This window comes from Rousettus aegyptiacus, unplaced genomic scaffold (genome assembly GCF_014176215.1).
Source record: "Rousettus aegyptiacus isolate mRouAeg1 unplaced genomic scaffold, mRouAeg1.p scaffold_m13_p_3, whole genome shotgun sequence".
In the NCBI taxonomy this organism is placed as follows: Eukaryota; Metazoa; Chordata; class Mammalia; order Chiroptera; family Pteropodidae; genus Rousettus; species Rousettus aegyptiacus.
Genome location: NW_023416306.1, coordinates 108583019 through 108601224, shown reverse-complemented (window position 1 = coordinate 108601224; position 18206 = coordinate 108583019). Strand labels below are relative to the sequence as shown.

The following is an 18206-nucleotide window of genomic DNA, read 5'->3' as shown; positions in this document are numbered from 1 at the left end:
GACAATTTTAAAGATAAAAATGCAAAGAGTTTGACTGAAAGAGATGTTCAACAGACAATATTTTTAAATTGAGAACATTTATATGAATGATGATTTAGATTGGTACCTTGTTCAAACTGAACAGCTTTCTATATATCCCTTTTAACTTGATGACTCTATTACTTGGGACCTATTACCAGTATCTTCCTCATTTATAAAGGGTTAAATAGCTGGGAATCTGTCTGGAGAATTAATCAGTCCTATATGGATCAAGAAAAAAGATGAATCATAACAGAGGTAAAGAATTAGCCCTTGTTTTTTGCATCATAGACTTAATTAATTTAAAAATTATGAATATAGTTAAATGTTTAAGAAAAGTTATTTTGAAATATAGCCAATCTATAAGAGAAGAAGATTTCAGAACCCAATTATTCAGAAGTTTTACCCTATGGATTTTTGATGATTTTTAGGTGAATGAAATCATATCCTTGTGTCTCCACCTAGAAACCTCTCTAGACTTTTGCTCTGGATTGAGATTTGGATCCCAAGTCTGTCTCAGGTGACATTATAACTGCAATGAGCTAAACTTTTAGTTTCTATATTCTCTGATATTTGAATGGATATATTCTCATACTTTTAGTACATCAAGGTTCCATGTTTATATCTCATTCTGATTTAAATTCACTTTTCCAAAAATTCCCAATTTTTACCCGTTCATAAGGTTTATAGAAATGAAAGGTAAATCAATTCACAGCTATATGTTTATGCCTGATAAAGGCTTATTGAGATACTCTCAAGAGTCATGACACTTAAAAGATACCTGGAGATATACTGTAATTTATTTATAATTGTAGAATTTCGGAAGAGTGTAATGAAAATCATACTTCACAAACTACTTTTTACTTAATTTAAAGTAAGCTTTATTCTTTCTTAGTCATTATACACATACTTTCTAATATCTTCATCTTTTTTAGATTTTCTTTTAATCTCATTTATTTTCTCATTTCCCCTAATTCTGTTTCACTTTTATAATCCCTTATTTTCTGTTTTTCTCTGTTGCTTAGAAACTATGCAATTTTTTAACCTATCCTAATTATATAATGAGGTATAGTTCCATGTATTTTTAATTATCCAAATACATCCTCTTCTTTTAGCAGTTATTTATTTCCTGAAATATCTATATATCCTTATTAGGTAGTGTGATTCAAAGTTTTAGGATACATCAGATAACAAGATAAACATATTCCTTAACTTCATGAATGTTGCAATCACATCAGGAGGGAGAAGAAACAAAAAAATTAATAGGTAACATTAATAGGTGACATTTTCAGTAAGTACTACAAAAAATACAGTCTTTTCTGAGAGCAAATGTATTTAATCTGCATAGGATGGTGTTAATTTTGATCACTAAAAGAGTATGAATGTTATAATCTATTATTAATTAGGAGAAAATTATATTATTGAAATACCTTTTGGCATTTTGATGCTGTCTGTTGACCAGTATGATTTTTATTGTCTTATTCATTTATTTCAAGTGTTGAGCAATATTATGAACAAGCGAAAGAAAGGGAAGTAGACTGAACATTTATGTATATTTTTATATTAAAACCTCCAAACTAGATACACCTTAATTTTTTCATCCCTAGAACTTACTCTGTTAAATTGGTTTTATTAATTGCAATTTCATAGATAAACTAAGGTTCAAGAATTCAAGTAATTTGTCCAGTATCATCTTGTAAGTGGCTGAATTATAGTATAGATTTTAGTTTTCTGAATCCAAAGACCATATTCCTTTTCATTGTGCTATGTTGCTTCTTGAGATAAAATTAAAATTATGTTAATGTGGTAAGTCCTGCCCTAGAGGTTTGAACAAAATGCTTTTTACTACAACTTGATGCCCTACATGGTTTTAAGCTTCTCAGATCATATCTTAAGAGCTCTATGGTCATGCTTCTCAAATTATCTTTAGTGAAAAACCAGTTGTTTTCTCTCAATCATTCATAGATTGAAACTTTAGGAAATACAAAATTATATACTTGGATTTTGCTGTGATGTAAATTTCTAGGGAAGTTTATAAACACTCTCAATTTCTGCACCTAACATGATGCAAACTGGTAACAGACAATTTGTGACCTTGTACCTCTGTGTGAGCCACTTTTTTTTTGCTTCAGGGAATCCAAATAGGAATAAGTCATAATCCCTTCCTGCAAGATGCTTACAATCTAGTAGGTGAGTTAGAACCGTACTCAGTTAACTAAAATACAAGAGATAGTAAAATACATGCTGATAATATAAAGCAAAGATTTAACAAACCTTGATGATAAATATGTTCCAGAGGTAGGAAGTCAGGAAGAAGCATCTGTTTGCCAGAATAAAGCCTGTGGTCTTGGAAGTGGATGGAATAGTTGAGAAGTGTGAGTTTTGTGAGACTAGAGCTGGGCTTTGTTAGTCTTGAATCAAAGATTAAAATAAATGAGAGTATAATTCCTATTACCCATTTGACTAATCTTGTATCTCATGAACAACATGCGATTATCACAATTTACATTTTCAGGTAGCAATGCTGACAAAGCCAATGGATAGAGTGAATCACTCTGCTGTGTCAGAGTTTGTGTTCCTGGGACTCACCGATTCCTGGGAGATCCAACTTCTCCTGTTTATGTTCTCCTCCACACTCTATGTGGCAAGCATGATGGGAAACTCCCTCATTATGCTCACTGTGACTGCTGACCCTCACTTACACTCCCCCATGTACTTTCTGTTGGCCAACCTCTCCTTCATTGACCTGGGAATTTCTTCTGCCACTTCTCCCAAGATGATTTATGACCTTTTCAGAAAGCATAAAGTCATCTCTTTTAGTGGCTGCATCACTCAAATCTTCTTCACACATGTCATTGGTGGTGTGGAGATGGTGCTACTCATAGCCATGGCCTTTGACAGATACGTTGCCATATGTAAGCCTCTTCACTACCTGAGAATCATGAGCCCAAGGATGTGTACCTTCTTTTTAGTGGCTGCCTGGATGACTGGCCTCATTCACTCCATGGTTCAACTGGCTTTTGTGGTAAACTTGCCCTTCTGTGGTCCTAATGTGTTGGATAGCTTTTACTGTGACCTTCCTCGGTTAATCAAACTTGCCTGCACAGACACCTACCAACTAGAATTCATGGTCATAGCCAACAGTGGTTTCATGTCTGTTGGCGTTTTCTTTATATTGATTATTTCCTATATCATCATCATTCTCACTGTTCAGAAACACTCTTCAGCGGGTTCATCCAAGGCTCTGTCCACACTGTCAGCCCACATCACTGTGGTCATTCTATTCTTTGGTCCTTTGATATTTTTCTATACGTGGTCATCTCCCTCCACACACTTGGATAAGTTTTTGGCCATCTTTGATGCAGTTCTCACTCCTTTCCTAAATCCTATCATTTACACATTCAGGAACAAAGAAATGAAGGTGGCAATGAGGAGAGTATGCAGACAGCTAGTGAATTACAGAAAGATCTCTTAAGCAAACTTGTATTTTGAAGTGCCTCATTGACTATTGATGTTCTTTAGCAATGATCAAACTCAGAGAAAAGCTCTTGATGTCCTACCTTGATTTGATTATACACGCTGATATTGAATCCATTTTGTCTCTCACTCAGGAGGGAGGGACATTTACTTTTGCAAAGAGTTACATATAAAGTATTTGTGAACCAAAGAGCATAATTTTGAGCCCAGATTCCTAAGGAATAATATTTATATAATTATTTTTTAAAAAACACATAGATGACAGTCTTTTTTATGGTCAACAGAACAGGAATAAGTGTCTGCAACCCACCTAATCCAGTATGAGTCCATCTTAAGTGGCTACATTTGCAAACTCCCTTTTTCCGAATACGGTCCCATTTACAGGTATTGGGTGTTAGGAATTGAATATATTTATTTGATGGGCACAAATCAACCCATCACAGTAGTGTAGAGAACCAGGATGGTGGTGGCATATCTACCTATTAATCACAGTAAAAATATATTGGAAAAAAAAAACAGTAGAAGGAACTTTACTCTTTTATAGACAATTAACTGTATTTTTAAAATAATAAAAACTATAAAGTCAACATAAGAGACAAACACTATTTTTTGTAAGATAAAATTCTGCTAACTCAGAAGATTACACAGAAGGTAATGAATAACACTTACTTCTTTTATTGAAGAGTAGAATAAATGCACCAAGATACATTTGTCATGTAATTCTAACAGCGAAATACCCAATTTTAATTCTCCATATATGTGTGTGTGTGTGTGTGTGTGTGTGTGTGTGTGTGTGTGTGTGTGGTTAAAGTATTTCTAAGTTAAAAAAAAATTGAAACACAGCTATGGAAAGTTTGCCAAAATATCAACAAAGAGCATTATTTCTTTTCAAACTCACATATATACACAAAATCAAGGCAAACAAGTATTTTCTGAAACTTCTACAGCTTTCTATCTCCATTGGGTTTTCTTTTTTACTGCTCTCTTTCAGATGCTGCATAACCAGACATTTTATCTTAGAAAAATTCTATCCTTTTTTCCCTCTTGATAAACAAAACCAGATCCTATTACCTTTCATAGTCAATCATAATTTTTGACTATAATTATTCTAAACACTCTTGATCACTCAGTGTGACTAACTTTTCTTTCACAGATAGTACTCTCTAAAAAAAAAAAAAAAAAACCAACAGAGTCTGACAGTCATTTAAGTTGTAAAACTGATTTTAATTAGGAACTATTGAAATAGGGGAAAAGAGAACTCAGCACAGAAATGGTTCAAGTCCCAATGCACTAAAAGAAGTGGAAAATTACAGGCAAAGAGCAGGTGTAGGGGCGTCGGTGGATGGAAAATTATTAACAGGAGACATTGATGGTAGGGAGAATGCTTGCTAAACTGACATAACAGGGTAGTTCAAGAATAGGGGTTTGGAAATTTTGTTGGATAGCTAAAGTGAGCGATTTTCTCTGAACTGACTTAGTAGCATTCTTGCTAAAACTGGGCTACACAGTCCAGTATGGATGGGCCACAGTCTGAGGCCTAGTGAAAAAGAGCGCTGAGAGGAGCCTGACTAAAATTTGGTCAAGGAGACAATCTTGGTCAACCTAAGGGTGGGTAATTGAGAATTGTTTGTCATATATAATTATTTTAGTAGACTAAAAAAGCTCAGGAATACTCAAAGTATAACTCCTACTGCTACATCTTATTTGCACATTCTTAAAGTAGTAAAAATGAACACATTTACTAACATGATCCAAAGATATAGACACTCTAAAAAGGCATAAATAACGTACACACACACACACACACACACACACACACCCCTATGAGCAATGTTGCAATACTCAATCTTATTTAAAATTATCTAATAAATATCCACTGAATATTAACATGAAACCAAAATGTTAAAACAACTAAGGTATCAGAAGTTGTATTTCAATGGGTTCACAGGAAATTGTCAGAATTATAATTCTAATTGATTTGAAGCATAATTTTACATCTTTCGTAACTTTAAATGCTTACTTTATGCTTCACATTTTGATAAGATCAGGAAGACCAAGGGCATTTTATAGAAAATTTTATTCACCAATGTTGTCCAAAAATTAATTTTGATTATTTGAATTTGAATCCTCACATAAAAATACTCTGAGCCATAATTTCCATGACAATTTTTTTTTTTCTGAGAAAGATGGCATATATAAAACAGTAGAAATTTAATTATCTTTATTTTTTTTGGGAATTTGGGGAACATTAGATTCAAGTTAGACACATTAATCCCCATAATTCAATACTAACAGAAGTTCTGATAGAGGATTCATATTTAATTTAGAAATAAATTCTTGAAGTAGGAAAATATTTCAACTCATACAATGAGAGGAAAGGCTCCTCTATTACAGAAACACGGTCACATAAAAAGATTAGGGCCAGTTCTAGAACTTCAGCTACAGATCAAGACTCAGATTTACCAAACATTAAAAGTATAGATGGATACAAACAACCACACACTAGCTCTCCATGGGACCTCTAATTTCAATGAAAATAAGACAAACTGATTGAACACATGGAGAAAGACAAAAAGATTGAAAACAACAAGAGCCGATGAACAAACCGAATTCGCTATCATCTCTCATCTGATAGAAAACAGGTCCCACCATCCAGAGGAGATTACCAATGTTTTGATCATAAATTGAAATTCATAATATCTGTGGCTATCAGTGAGGAAGAATAACTTGTTAGCCCTGTGCAAACCAGGACTGGAACCAAATTTTACCAAGAATCAGACAGAAACAAACAAAAAGTGAGTCCACTTGGGTATCTTGATAAAAGCTTTAGAAATCAATGTATAATTTAAAAAAAAATTAAAAATAAAGCTCATGCGTCAATTATTTATTTAATTCACTAATGAGGGACACCACAAGGTGGTTCCATTCAAGTTTTGATGGAATCTGTGTCTAAGACACATTGAATCCCCTGTAAGTGTTCCTCAAGGGCTTTTGATTTCATCAGTTTTGTGCTTCTGACTTGGGCTAGGCTTTTATAAATGGGCTGAGGCACAGTGACCACTTCAGATCTTATAAGAGACAAACCTGAAGAAAAAGACTAGAGTCGGATTATCTTTTATTTAAGAAACTGCTTTACACAACTTTAAATTCAATGTTTCTCATTCACTTTATTTTATGTGCCATTTTCTCCCGATGGAATCCTACCTGATATGTTTAGACGTTTAAGAAGTGTAAAATAAAGAAGAATCAATATGAATAATGCTGAACTTCATTATTAATCTGAGAAACTGCTGTTAAATTCTCTAGGCTGAAAGCCCATATGCCAAGTGGGATAAGTAGTTTACAATCCCTAAGTCTAGAAAGTTTCTTGAATTTGTGGCATAGTTGAAAATTCCAGTCTTGGAATCTGGAAATAGATTCAAGCAATTTGTCAGTTAAAGTGTAAGTTTGTTAGCTAAAATGTTGATGAGGTGTTCCTGGGTTAGTAAGGTTACAAGCCATACAATAATGATTCTCAGTGCTCCTCTAACCTGGTAGTACCACTCTTTACTGGTTATAAGTTCACAAAGCCAGCAGAAAGGAAGGCATCGATAAACTTTGGCTATATGGTAACATAATTCATTCTTTGCCCTAACTTGTATCTCATATGGTCAAATATTTGAACACTTTCTTTCTGTTGACCAATTAAACAATTGTGGTCAGAGGATGCCATGTGCTCATGGGACTACCGAACTCCACTTCTTATTATACACCCTTTGGAAAGACTTGCACATGTGTATAAGAAGACCTATACCAACATTTGTTATTACCTTGTCAAAGCAAACATTTGGATTGGGAGAATGTTAAAGTGTACTGCGGGCTATTCTAATTACCTTTTATCATCATTTTTTACTATAACAACTCTGCTCTGTGTCTTGTAACACTGAACTTTATGACCTCTGGCTTCTGTGTGGGAGTGCTAACGGAGGCTATCACTGGGACTTGAAGGACAGGAAGCAAGTGAAATCAGGATATTTATTCCTTAGCTTCCTCCTTTCTGAACTCTATGTTGGCATTTCTGCATTCCCCCACCACAGCCCCCAGATCTTGTTGGTGGCCTTCTTCTACAGTTATGGCTCTTTCTCTGGTTTATGGTAGCATTCCTCCCCATTGCCCCTCTGCTGTAAGCATAGTATTGGCTCCCCATTGTTGCCAGTCCTCGTTTCTTTATCAGTCCTTGTTGGTTTCCTTTACTACTGCCTCAACCCTTGATGTAATAAAATTTCTTCATTAACTCCTTTTGAATGTGACATTCCCCTGCCCCCCAACATAAGAAATGGTACAAAGAGAAGACCCAAGAAATAGCCCCTCAATAAGATTCTGGGATTTGTTGGCTCACATATTGAGAAATACCTATATATCTTCCTTGGCTAGAGGATATTGAACTTTGATCATATGTAGCACACAGTTACACTATGATTACTCGGATTATCTCTTGTGTTTGTATAGAATGAAGTTCAAGTGAAAGGCAGGCATTATTATTCACATACAACTAAATGTCACAGCCACTAAATGTCCCAACACTTTACCTTTATTTTGCTGGTGTAACAGCAACTTTATTCAAATCTGAATGAACCAGACTCTCCTTGCATAAAAACATATTTTTGGCTTTACCTGGATTAGTTGTCTCAAAGACCATTATGAAAGTTAGTTTTAAACATAATCTGGACAGAGGAACATAAGCACTGCTCTGATAAAATAGTTTTACAGTAAAAGAATTATAGAATTTTTCCAATATTGACTGAAGTATGGGGAAGAGGCATGAGAGTGAATTTTAAGTATATGAGTTGAAGTAGAAAACTATGAGACTAAATCAAGCAGAATTTTTCAACCAGTATGTATTCCCCTGAGATTCAGGTATTAATATATTGATGTGAGTACCTGGAAAGGTGTCCATAGTCTATTAGATTGGCTAATTAAATCCTGTATTCACTGAAGATATTTTCACATAAATGGCCATTAAAAGGCATTTGTTTTAGATAAGGCTCTTAATTATCAGGTGGATCAAGTGGATTTCCATTGGCCTCTGCCTATAATCACTCCAGTGCTTGCTCAGTGAGCTCACATGTAATGTAGCCATGGTCACCCGGATGGAAGCTGTGGATGGACTCAATATCTTGGACTTCCCCTCAACAAAGCTGCTCTGTGTACTACCATTACTGAGTCCAAACATGCCAATGGCTAAAATCAATTTGGCATTATTCCTTGGGGTGATTAACTAGCTACTTGATGGCACATTGATTACATTAAACCTCCTTTTATCATGCAAGAGGCAATAATATATTCTAGCAGGGATGGATAGTTATTTCGCAGTGGATATGCCTTCCTTGTCTGGTGTCATGGCTTCATACTATGTCAGTTTAGCTAAACCAGAACTATGTTTCCAGAATTCTTTCCCATACATGTTTCTATGTAGGGTTCATCATAGAAAATTGTGTGAGATTTGTATGATGGAACTGAAATAGTAGTCATTTTTGGTCTGAAGGTCTATATGGGACAATTACCATCACAGCTCATTCACATTATTGCTCCCCTTATTGGTTAGGACAACAGCTTGGGCCTGGAGCTCTTCCAGCTCCTACTGGATCTCTACCTCAGTTCATGTAAGTCTCAGGCCAGGTGCAAATGCATCTGTGTGATGATGGGCATCAGCTTATTCAGCAGGTCACCTGCAGCATTAAAATTGGAAGCAGAGAGAGACACAGTTCTAGTTTTTCCTTTGTTTCCTTTACTTCTTGACCGTATTTTCTTCCATATCGCTAGTTCTACTTGCATCAGGCCCAGTGTGAAGTTCAGTGGCAACAGACTTACAGACTTGCTTCACATTTTCACCACTGCATCAGGTATAATCCCCATAAGAAATCTCTTATTCTCAATCACCTATAGTGGTTCTATTTCTCTGATCAAACTCTGAGTGATACACCCTGAACATGCCCATCTGACCAGTCGTTTGTAGATATATAGTATACCTTATCAATTATCACGCTCACTACACAACATTGCATCTGACCAGTGGACACATTTTACATAAATGAAGTATATAATGAGCTCATGCACATATGGAACTCATTTGTTTACATACATGATCCTTTACTTATAAGTGATTTACTTGATAGATTAGTGGAATGGTCTGCTGAGATCAGGTATAGTTCTAGTTTGGGCAGCACATCTTGGGATGATAATGTGTTGCTATACTATAAGTACAATACAAGCCTGTGATTTGCTACAGAAGTGGGTTGTGTTATTTTCCTATTTCTGTTGGGTCACATTCTTCTGAAGCTACAGCTTTTACTCTTGGCTCTAGAAACCACTCTTTTCCTATCTCCTTGTCACTCCAGCTATAATCAGAGCTCATTACTCTTTCCAGTCCTGGGTTCCTTTATAATCCTTGGTTGGGTCTCATAATGCTGCTCAGACTCTTGTATATAAATATTTTCATCAACTCTCTTCTATCAACCATTTGTATGTGACGTTTCTGTCTGTGTGGACTTTGATTAATACCCTGAAATATCTATAAAACAATGGAAAGAAATAAACTAGAGCCATATCATTTACATAGGTAAATATGTATAAATTAAGAGTTTAAAAAGGTCTGGAAAAATACACACAATAAGATGTGTACATCTAGAAAGGGGCCGAGGTTCAAGAATCATGATCAAAGGGTCTTTGGCTTTATTTGTGATATTTTAATTTTTAAAATGAATGTAGATTCATGTGTTCTCTGTGCAATTAAGATTATTTTAAAGATTAAAAATATGAGTTTATTTTTGCTGCTATATCACTTGCTTATAATAAAAAATCAAGATTTTATTAATTAATACATTATACATGTTTATGCAGCTAAAAGAAAATGGGAGGAGGTGGGATTCAAAATGGCAGGCTCAGTAAAAGCAGGTTTTACCTCCTCCCATGGCTGCATTAAAACTATAACCAAATTATAAAACAATCAGCTTGGAGAACCATCTAACGTCTAGCTAATTATAATACATGCATCTGAGGATAATAAGAAAAAGCCATATTGAGAGTGGTTGAATGGGTGCAGACACAAAATGGTCCAGTCCTACATGGTGGTTGAAAACTGGGACATAGAGCATGGCTTCAGAGGCCTTTCTGAAGAAATGAAGGGTCCTACCTCCACACATGGGCTCCTCATCCCAGGGTTTCAGTTCCAAGAAGAAGAGTTCACACAAATCTGACAGTAAAAATCGAGTGGGGATTCTGATCATGAGGAAGGAACCTGAAAATCCAGAAGTCCCTCTTAAAAGCCCCGTGCAAAGATCCACTTGCAGAGACTCACCATTGGCTCTAGCTTGGGAGATGCAAGAGACATACAGGAAAAGAATGCGTTTTGTGGCACACAGAGGGGGATGGGGGGAAAGCCATTGCTTTCGTGTCCGGCAATCAGGGGCAGTGTATAGATAGGTGCTATCTCGCTTGTGTTGAACCCTCCTGCTACATGGTCAATTCTGAAGCTGCACTGGCCAGTGAGATCAGTCCGCTACACCTGGGATCTCATCCCACCCCCACCTAACTCACGAATTGCTGGGCCTGTTGCTAGGCAGCCTTCCCTAAGCCTTCCCCTGCATGTGCATTTGTTGCAGGCAATAGCTCTCGGCTTGCACCGACGCACATTTCTGAGGAGATTTTGGTGTCAGGTTGCTGGTGCCAGCCTGAGCTGTAGTGTCTCTTGGGTAGATCATGGTAGGCAACCTCAGGCCTCGGGTGCCCTGGACCTTTTCCTAAGCTTCCCTAGACCTGGTATTGGTGGCAACTGGCCTAGGTTGGAAGAGTATCTCTACTACTTGCCTCCTGGTTCAGACCAGGAAGTGACCACCCTTGGACGACTTTGTAGCTTCTACCAGGTCGCCTGAGCAATCAAAGGGAGCAGTTGACCTGGCCTACATGAGAGCCCCTCCCAAAAGGCCGCAGAAGCAACACACCTGGAGGCTGGTGTCAGACTACAACAGTGCACAACCTAACTAGCCCTGTAGGTGGCACACCTGGAGGATGGTCTCAATAAGTATATAAGCCTGCTGGGGCTAATCCCACTCCACAGCGTCAGCCCCACACAGCAACTCATACCCTGTGAGTGTGGCCAAACCCAACAACCAGTCAGCCTGAAAGTCAATCTCTTCTACTGACATGCTAAAAGCAATCAAGGCTTAGCTATGACAGGAGAACACACACAACCAACACAAGGAAAATATCCAGAGCCTTTGGTGCAGGTGATCAGAAGACTGTTCCACTGGGCCACAAAAAAATGTCTACTACATAAGGCCACCAGGCCAAGGCTGGGAGACATAACAAATCTTTCTAATATATAGAAATCAACACAGAGAGGCAAATAAAGTAGGAAAACTAGGAAATGTGCTGCAAATGCAACAACAGAAAAAACTCCACAAAAATAAATGAAATGGAGGCAAGCAACCTACCATAGACAGAGTACCAAACACTGGTTATAAGGATGCCTAATGAACTTAGACAGAGAATAGCTAATTTCAGTGAGGACTTCAACCAAGAGAGTAAGCATAAAAAAGAATATATGAATCATAAAAAAGAACCAGTCAGAAATGAAGAATACAATAACTGAAAAGAAGCATAAACTAGAAAGAATCAACAGTAGGTTAGATGAAGCAGAACATTGAATCAGCGAGTGGGAAGACAAAGTAGCAGAAAATATTCAATTGGAAGAGCAGAAAGAAAAATGAATAAAAAATGAGGAAAGTTTAAGAGACCTCTGGGACAATATCAAGCATACCAACATACGTATCATAAGGGTACCAGAAGCAGAAGAGGGAGAGCAAAGGATTAAGACCTACTTGAAGATATAATGACAGAAAACTTTCCTAACCTGGAAAAGGAATTAGACATACAAGTCCAGGAAGCACAGAGCCCCAAAAAAGATGAACACAAAGAGTCCCTCACCAAGACACATTTAATAAGATGACTAATTAAAATGTGAAATGTTAAGGACCAAGAGAGAATCTTAAGAGTTGCAAGAGAAAGACAGCTAGTTACTTACAAGACTATCCCATAAGAATGTCTGTTGATTTTGTTAACAGAAAATTTGCAAGCCTGAAGGGACCTGCATGAAATATACAAAGTGGTAAAAAACAAGAACCTACAACAAAGACTACTGTCCCCAACAACGCTGTCAATTAAGATGAAAAGTGAGATAAAGAGCTTTCCAGACAGGAAAAAGCTAAAGGAATTGATTACCACATGACAGTATTATAAAAATGTTGAGGGACTTCTCTAAAAAGAAGTGAGAATCCTCCCTCCATAAATATGAATAATAAAATGGCAATGACTACGAACTATCCATAATCACTTTATTTTAATTTTATTTTTTAAAGAAATTTTTAAATTAAGTATATTGGGGTAACATAGGTTAATACAAATATATAATTTTCAGGTGTACATTACAATTTGACATTTGTATATTTTATTGTGTGTTTACCACCCAAAGTCCAGTTCCTTCAGCTAGCATATATTTGATCCCCTTTCTCACTTCACCCTCCCCCTAAACCCTATATTTGACCCCCTTTATCCTGTCTACCTGCCCCCTCCTCCTCCACTCCACTAGTAACCACTAGTCTATAGTTCTCTGGTAACCACTAGCCTATAATCCCTGTCTATGAGTCTCTGTTTGTTTGTTTGTCTTGCTATTTGTTGCTTTTAGGTTTATATCCCACATACAAGTGATATCATGCGATTTTCAACTTTTTCTGTGTGGCTTATTTCAAGCATGATTATCTTGAGGTCCATCCATGTTGTAGCAAATGGCAGTATTTCATCTCTTCTTATAGCTGAATAATATTCCATTGTATGTATGTACCAAAGCTTCTTTAGTCAATCATCTATCATAAGACACTTAGGTTGCTTCCATGTCCTGGCCACTGTGAATAATGCTGCTATGAACATCAATGTGCAATCTTTTTGGATACGGGTTTTCAAGTCTTTGGAATAAATACTCAGCAGAGGGATTGCTGGATCATATGGTAGATCAATTCTTAGTTTTTTGAGGAACCTCCATACTGTTTTCCATAGTGTCTGTATCAATTTGCAGTCCCACCAGCAGTGTATAAGGGTTCCCTTTTCTCTGCATCCTCTCCACCTCAATAGTTACTTTAAATGTAATGGATTAAATGTTCTAATCAAAAGACATAAAGTAGCTGAATGGATTAGAAAAAGACCCATACATTCATGGCCAGCAAAATATCCACTTCAGATCAAATGACATACACAATCTGAAAGGAAAGGGATGGAAAAAGATATTTCATGCAAATAGAAAGAAAAAAATAAAAGCTGAGGTAGCAATACTTATATAAGACAAAATAGACTTTAAACCAAAGGTTATAAGAGACAAAGAAGGGCATTACATAATGATAAAGGGATCGATACAACAAGAGGACATAACCCTCGTAAACATATACACACCCAGAAGAAGTGCACCTATATATAGGAAGAAACTATTGACTGACATAAAGAGAGAGATTGACAGTGATATGCTCACAGAAGGAGACTTTAACACCCCATTGACGCTAATGGACGGATCTATCTTCCAGACAGAAAATCAACACGGAAACAGCAGCCTTAAGTGACATACTAGCCCAGTTGGATTTAATTGATATTTCAGAGCATTTCACTCCAAAACAGTAGAACACATATTCTTCTCAAGTGCACGTGTGCACATGAAACGTTTTCCAAGATAGATCACGTTAGGCCATAAAACAAGTATCAATAAACTTAAGAAAACTGAAATCACATGAAACATCTTCTCCAAACACAATCGTATGAAACTAGAAATCAACTACAAGAAGAAGCTGGAAAATACACAAACACGTGAAGGCTAAATAAGAAAATGATCCCACTTACGTTGCATTAAAAACAATTAAAATACCTAGGAATCGAGTTAGCCAAGGAGGTAAAAAACCTTTCATCAGAAAATTTGAGTCATTGAAAAAAGAGATTGGAGAAGATACAAATAAATGGAAACATATATTGTGCTCTTGGGTAGGAAGAATCAACATCGTGAAAATGGCCATACGACCCACAGAAATCTATGAAGTCAGTACAACTCCCATCAAAATACCAATGGCATTTTTCACAGAACTAGAACAAATAATCCAAAAATTTATATGAAATCATAAAAGATCTCAAATAGCCACAGTAATCTTGAGAAAGAAGAACAAGGTTGGAGGAATCACACTACCTGTTATCAAACTATACTACAAGGCTATAGTAAACTATCTATGCAAAGCAAATCAAAACACTAATTCCTAAAGATCTATGTATCCCTATGTTCACTGCAGTGGTATTCACCATAGCCGATATATGAATGTAACCTAAGTGTCCATCGATAGATGATTGGAAAAAGAGTTATCATACCATTATACATTGGAATATTACTCAGCCATAAAAAATGACAATTTACCATTTGCAATGGCATGGATGGATCTAGAGGGTATTATGCTGAGTGAAGTTATTCAGACAGAGAAAGATAAATAGCATATGATTTCACTTAAATATAGAATTTAAACAGCAAAAGAAACAAACAAAATGAAAACAGACTCAGAGAAAGAGGAAACAAATTGGTGATTGTCAGAGGTGGGGGATTGAGGGCAGGGTGAAAAAGATGAAGGGATACAGAAGTACAAATGTATAGTTATAAACAGTTATAGGGCTGTGGAATACAGCATAGAGAATATAGTGGATTTTATTGTAAGGACTTTGTGTGGAGAGAGATGGTTGCTAGAGTAATTAGGGAGATCACTTCATTTTATGTAAGTGTGTAACCATTGTACTGTATATCTGAAACTCATAAAATAATAAAAAAAATGAAACATGAACACATTGTTTGAAATTGCTCTGTTTCAGACTACTGTGGGGCTAAGTATAATATACTTCGAAGCAAACAATAAGCCTTTTTACCAAGCATGTGCTCTCTGAGTCCACAGGCAATTGAAAGGAAGTTTGTGGGTCATGGATATGAATGACCTTTGGGGAGACACTGAGAGAGGTTCCTGTTTGGCTCTGGCCTAATTTTATCCTTCATATTTCAGTGTGGCACAGTTCTACAAATAGTCATAGAGTACCTATAATGTTCCAGAAAATGTATAAAGCACTGGAGATACAGAGAATAATAAGAGCATCCCTGCCAGTGAGGAACTTCTCTTTTGTAGGACATGGAGAGAGAAAGAGTTTCAATGTCATGAGGTAAGTGTGTTATAAAGGTATGTGGAAGGTGCTACAGGAGTGCACAGAGAGGAGCATAGAGTAGAGCAGATGTTTTCAATAGCTACTCATCTGGTATAGTTTCATGTGTAATGGAGGAGTCTCATTTGAAAGGGAATATTCTTTTATAACTGAAAAAGGAAATTTGTCTTTGATTTTATTTTTATGCACTTTTTCCTGATGGAGGTCCTGAAAGTGCCAAAAAGATGTGGAATAATCCATATGCACAGATGCCAATCCTGGGAGGCCTCTGGAAAAGGAATGCTCTGAGCAGGTTTTGAAGGGAGAAAAAGGCACAACTCTCTCTGGACGCCAGTCCTCATCTGCAGTTCCTTCAGCTGGAAGTGTTCTCAGGGCCTTTGTGTCTTCCGTGCTGCCTCGTCCTCACCTTTCAGATCTTAGTACTGTGACCACCCAACATGAACAACGATCTACCTCGTTATTCTCTCCGGTAACATTTACGTTAACGTGAAAGCGGTTCAAACAATTCCTCCTGCATCTTCAACGTTATGGGTGGTTACGCCTGTTGAAATTTGCAGTAAAAGCCACATAGTTTTGATTAAATGTCTTTACACACCCCAGGCATTCTGCTTCATTTGAAACTAACAATGAGTAAGTCAGAATTGACAGGTAAAATTACCAAAGTTGATATTCTTAAAACAGCCAGTCTCGGTTCTGTTTCCTCTCCAGTGACTCATTACAAGGTTTTCCTTTCAGTCATTCTTACCAAACCAATGGGGTTCTAGGAACAATTCCCCTGACCACATGAGCTAATTTAGCAAGTCCTGGTCTCTGCAGCAGTACCCGGCCACGATCCTTCAGTGTTATTAATTAATTACCTTTCTAAATTCTTTCAGCTTTTTATATACTAGCAATGGCACAAGCAGAAGCTCCGTTGCCAATGCATTCTAGTTCCATGAAGATGCTGTGGTCTGGGGACAGGTAGGTGGAAAGATGGAAAATCAAGATAGCAACAGAAAAAAGAAATTAGACTTGATAAAATTTAATTCAGGTTCAGAAAAATAATCTTAATTGCAGAATCTTCATTTTCAGATAATGGAGATCAAATAAAACTTGGTTGTGGTTAAGTAGGTTACACTATAGGGGAAAAAACCCAGATTACATGAGGGAGTGTATAAGGGGATATAGATTGTGGAGGAAGGCAAACCACTGACTGTGACTTTTACCTGGTGCTGGCAATGTGTGTCAGATTTCCAGGGAAAGCCAAAGCTATTGAGGAGAGTCAAGGTCAGCACATGTAACGTCTGTCGCACAAGAAAGGGATTTGGGGGTTCAAATGATGACTTAGAAAAGGATTTATTTCTTTTTTATCTCATTAAACTTTTCGACTGGAGTAATAGAAATTAGAAGTTAGAAGTCAAGACTGCTTACTCTGTTTTATTTGTGTGTTTACAGAGAAGTTAAAAAAAAAAAAGGACGAAATCCACTTGAGGCTAGTTCTTCATGATATTTCTTGGAACTAAAACTCAATAAAGCACACAGAATTTGGGGAAGAGTTGACTGGGAAACTGTTCCTGGTAATGCAGCTCGCCCCACCTGCATGTTTGATTACACAGCTACTATCATTTTGGACCGTAATGTAGAAAAACTTCTAATATGTTATTAAAGGAGAATTAATCCTCATGCTGATCTATATTTGTTGGGCACTTAATTTTTTTTTTAAATAAAGCTTCTCTAATTTTGTTCACCACAATATCAAATAATGTAGGTAAGGTTCAGAGAAAACACCAAATTTAGAAATATAGTTATGAAAATAGAAGGTAAGAGGAAAGGTGTAAGGAAGACACAACTAATTTGTTTACTTAAGTGCAATAAGGATTTATTTAAAGGAGTTCTTGATATCATCTACATTTTACTTTCACAGAGCAACAGGCAAGTAGATATAGGCTTAATATAAAAAATAGAAATCTCAGGATATTCTCAATTTACTCAGAGCAAAAAATGGCTCCTGTCACTGTTCCAGGGGCAGCTGTATGTCTTTTTTCTGGTTTTGTGTATTTAACTAGAAGGAATATTTGTTTTTGAAGACAGAAGCATATACATGTTAATGTCTTCCAGTATTCACTTCTTTGCTTTCTTTTCTTTTTGAGATTATCTGAACCATTTCCAACTCCCTATTTTTCCTGTTTTCTTGTCCAGAATTTTCTTCCAATGTATCTCCTCTAGGTTTGTTATAGTGGAACAGTACCACATGTTCCAAATTTATTTGGGTTTCATACTATCAAACCTCCTGATTGCTTAAATACCTATATTTGTGTTAGCTGCTGCTCCCCAAAAGTGATCAGAACAAATAATTTACACAGAAATATAAAAGTCTTTTCATTTTTTATTGTCCAGTCTTTGGGGACATTAGTATACTATTTCCCAAATATATTGTTGTGGGAAAATTCTAGTACCTATCAAATTAGGAAATA

The 18206-nt window shown here is 36.5% G+C and overlaps 1 protein-coding gene across 1 annotated transcript; it reads left to right on the top strand.

Annotated features, from left to right (window-relative positions):
• The first annotated feature begins 2539 nt into the window (after positions 1 to 2539).
• Positions 2540 to 3493, top strand: LOC107507272 (olfactory receptor 4F3/4F16/4F29-like). The gene has a single exon (XM_016138313.2). The coding sequence runs from the start codon at positions 2540 to 2542 to the stop codon at positions 3491 to 3493; it is 954 nt and encodes a 317-aa protein (XP_015993799.2).
• Positions 3494 to 18206: the final 14713 nt, after the last annotated feature.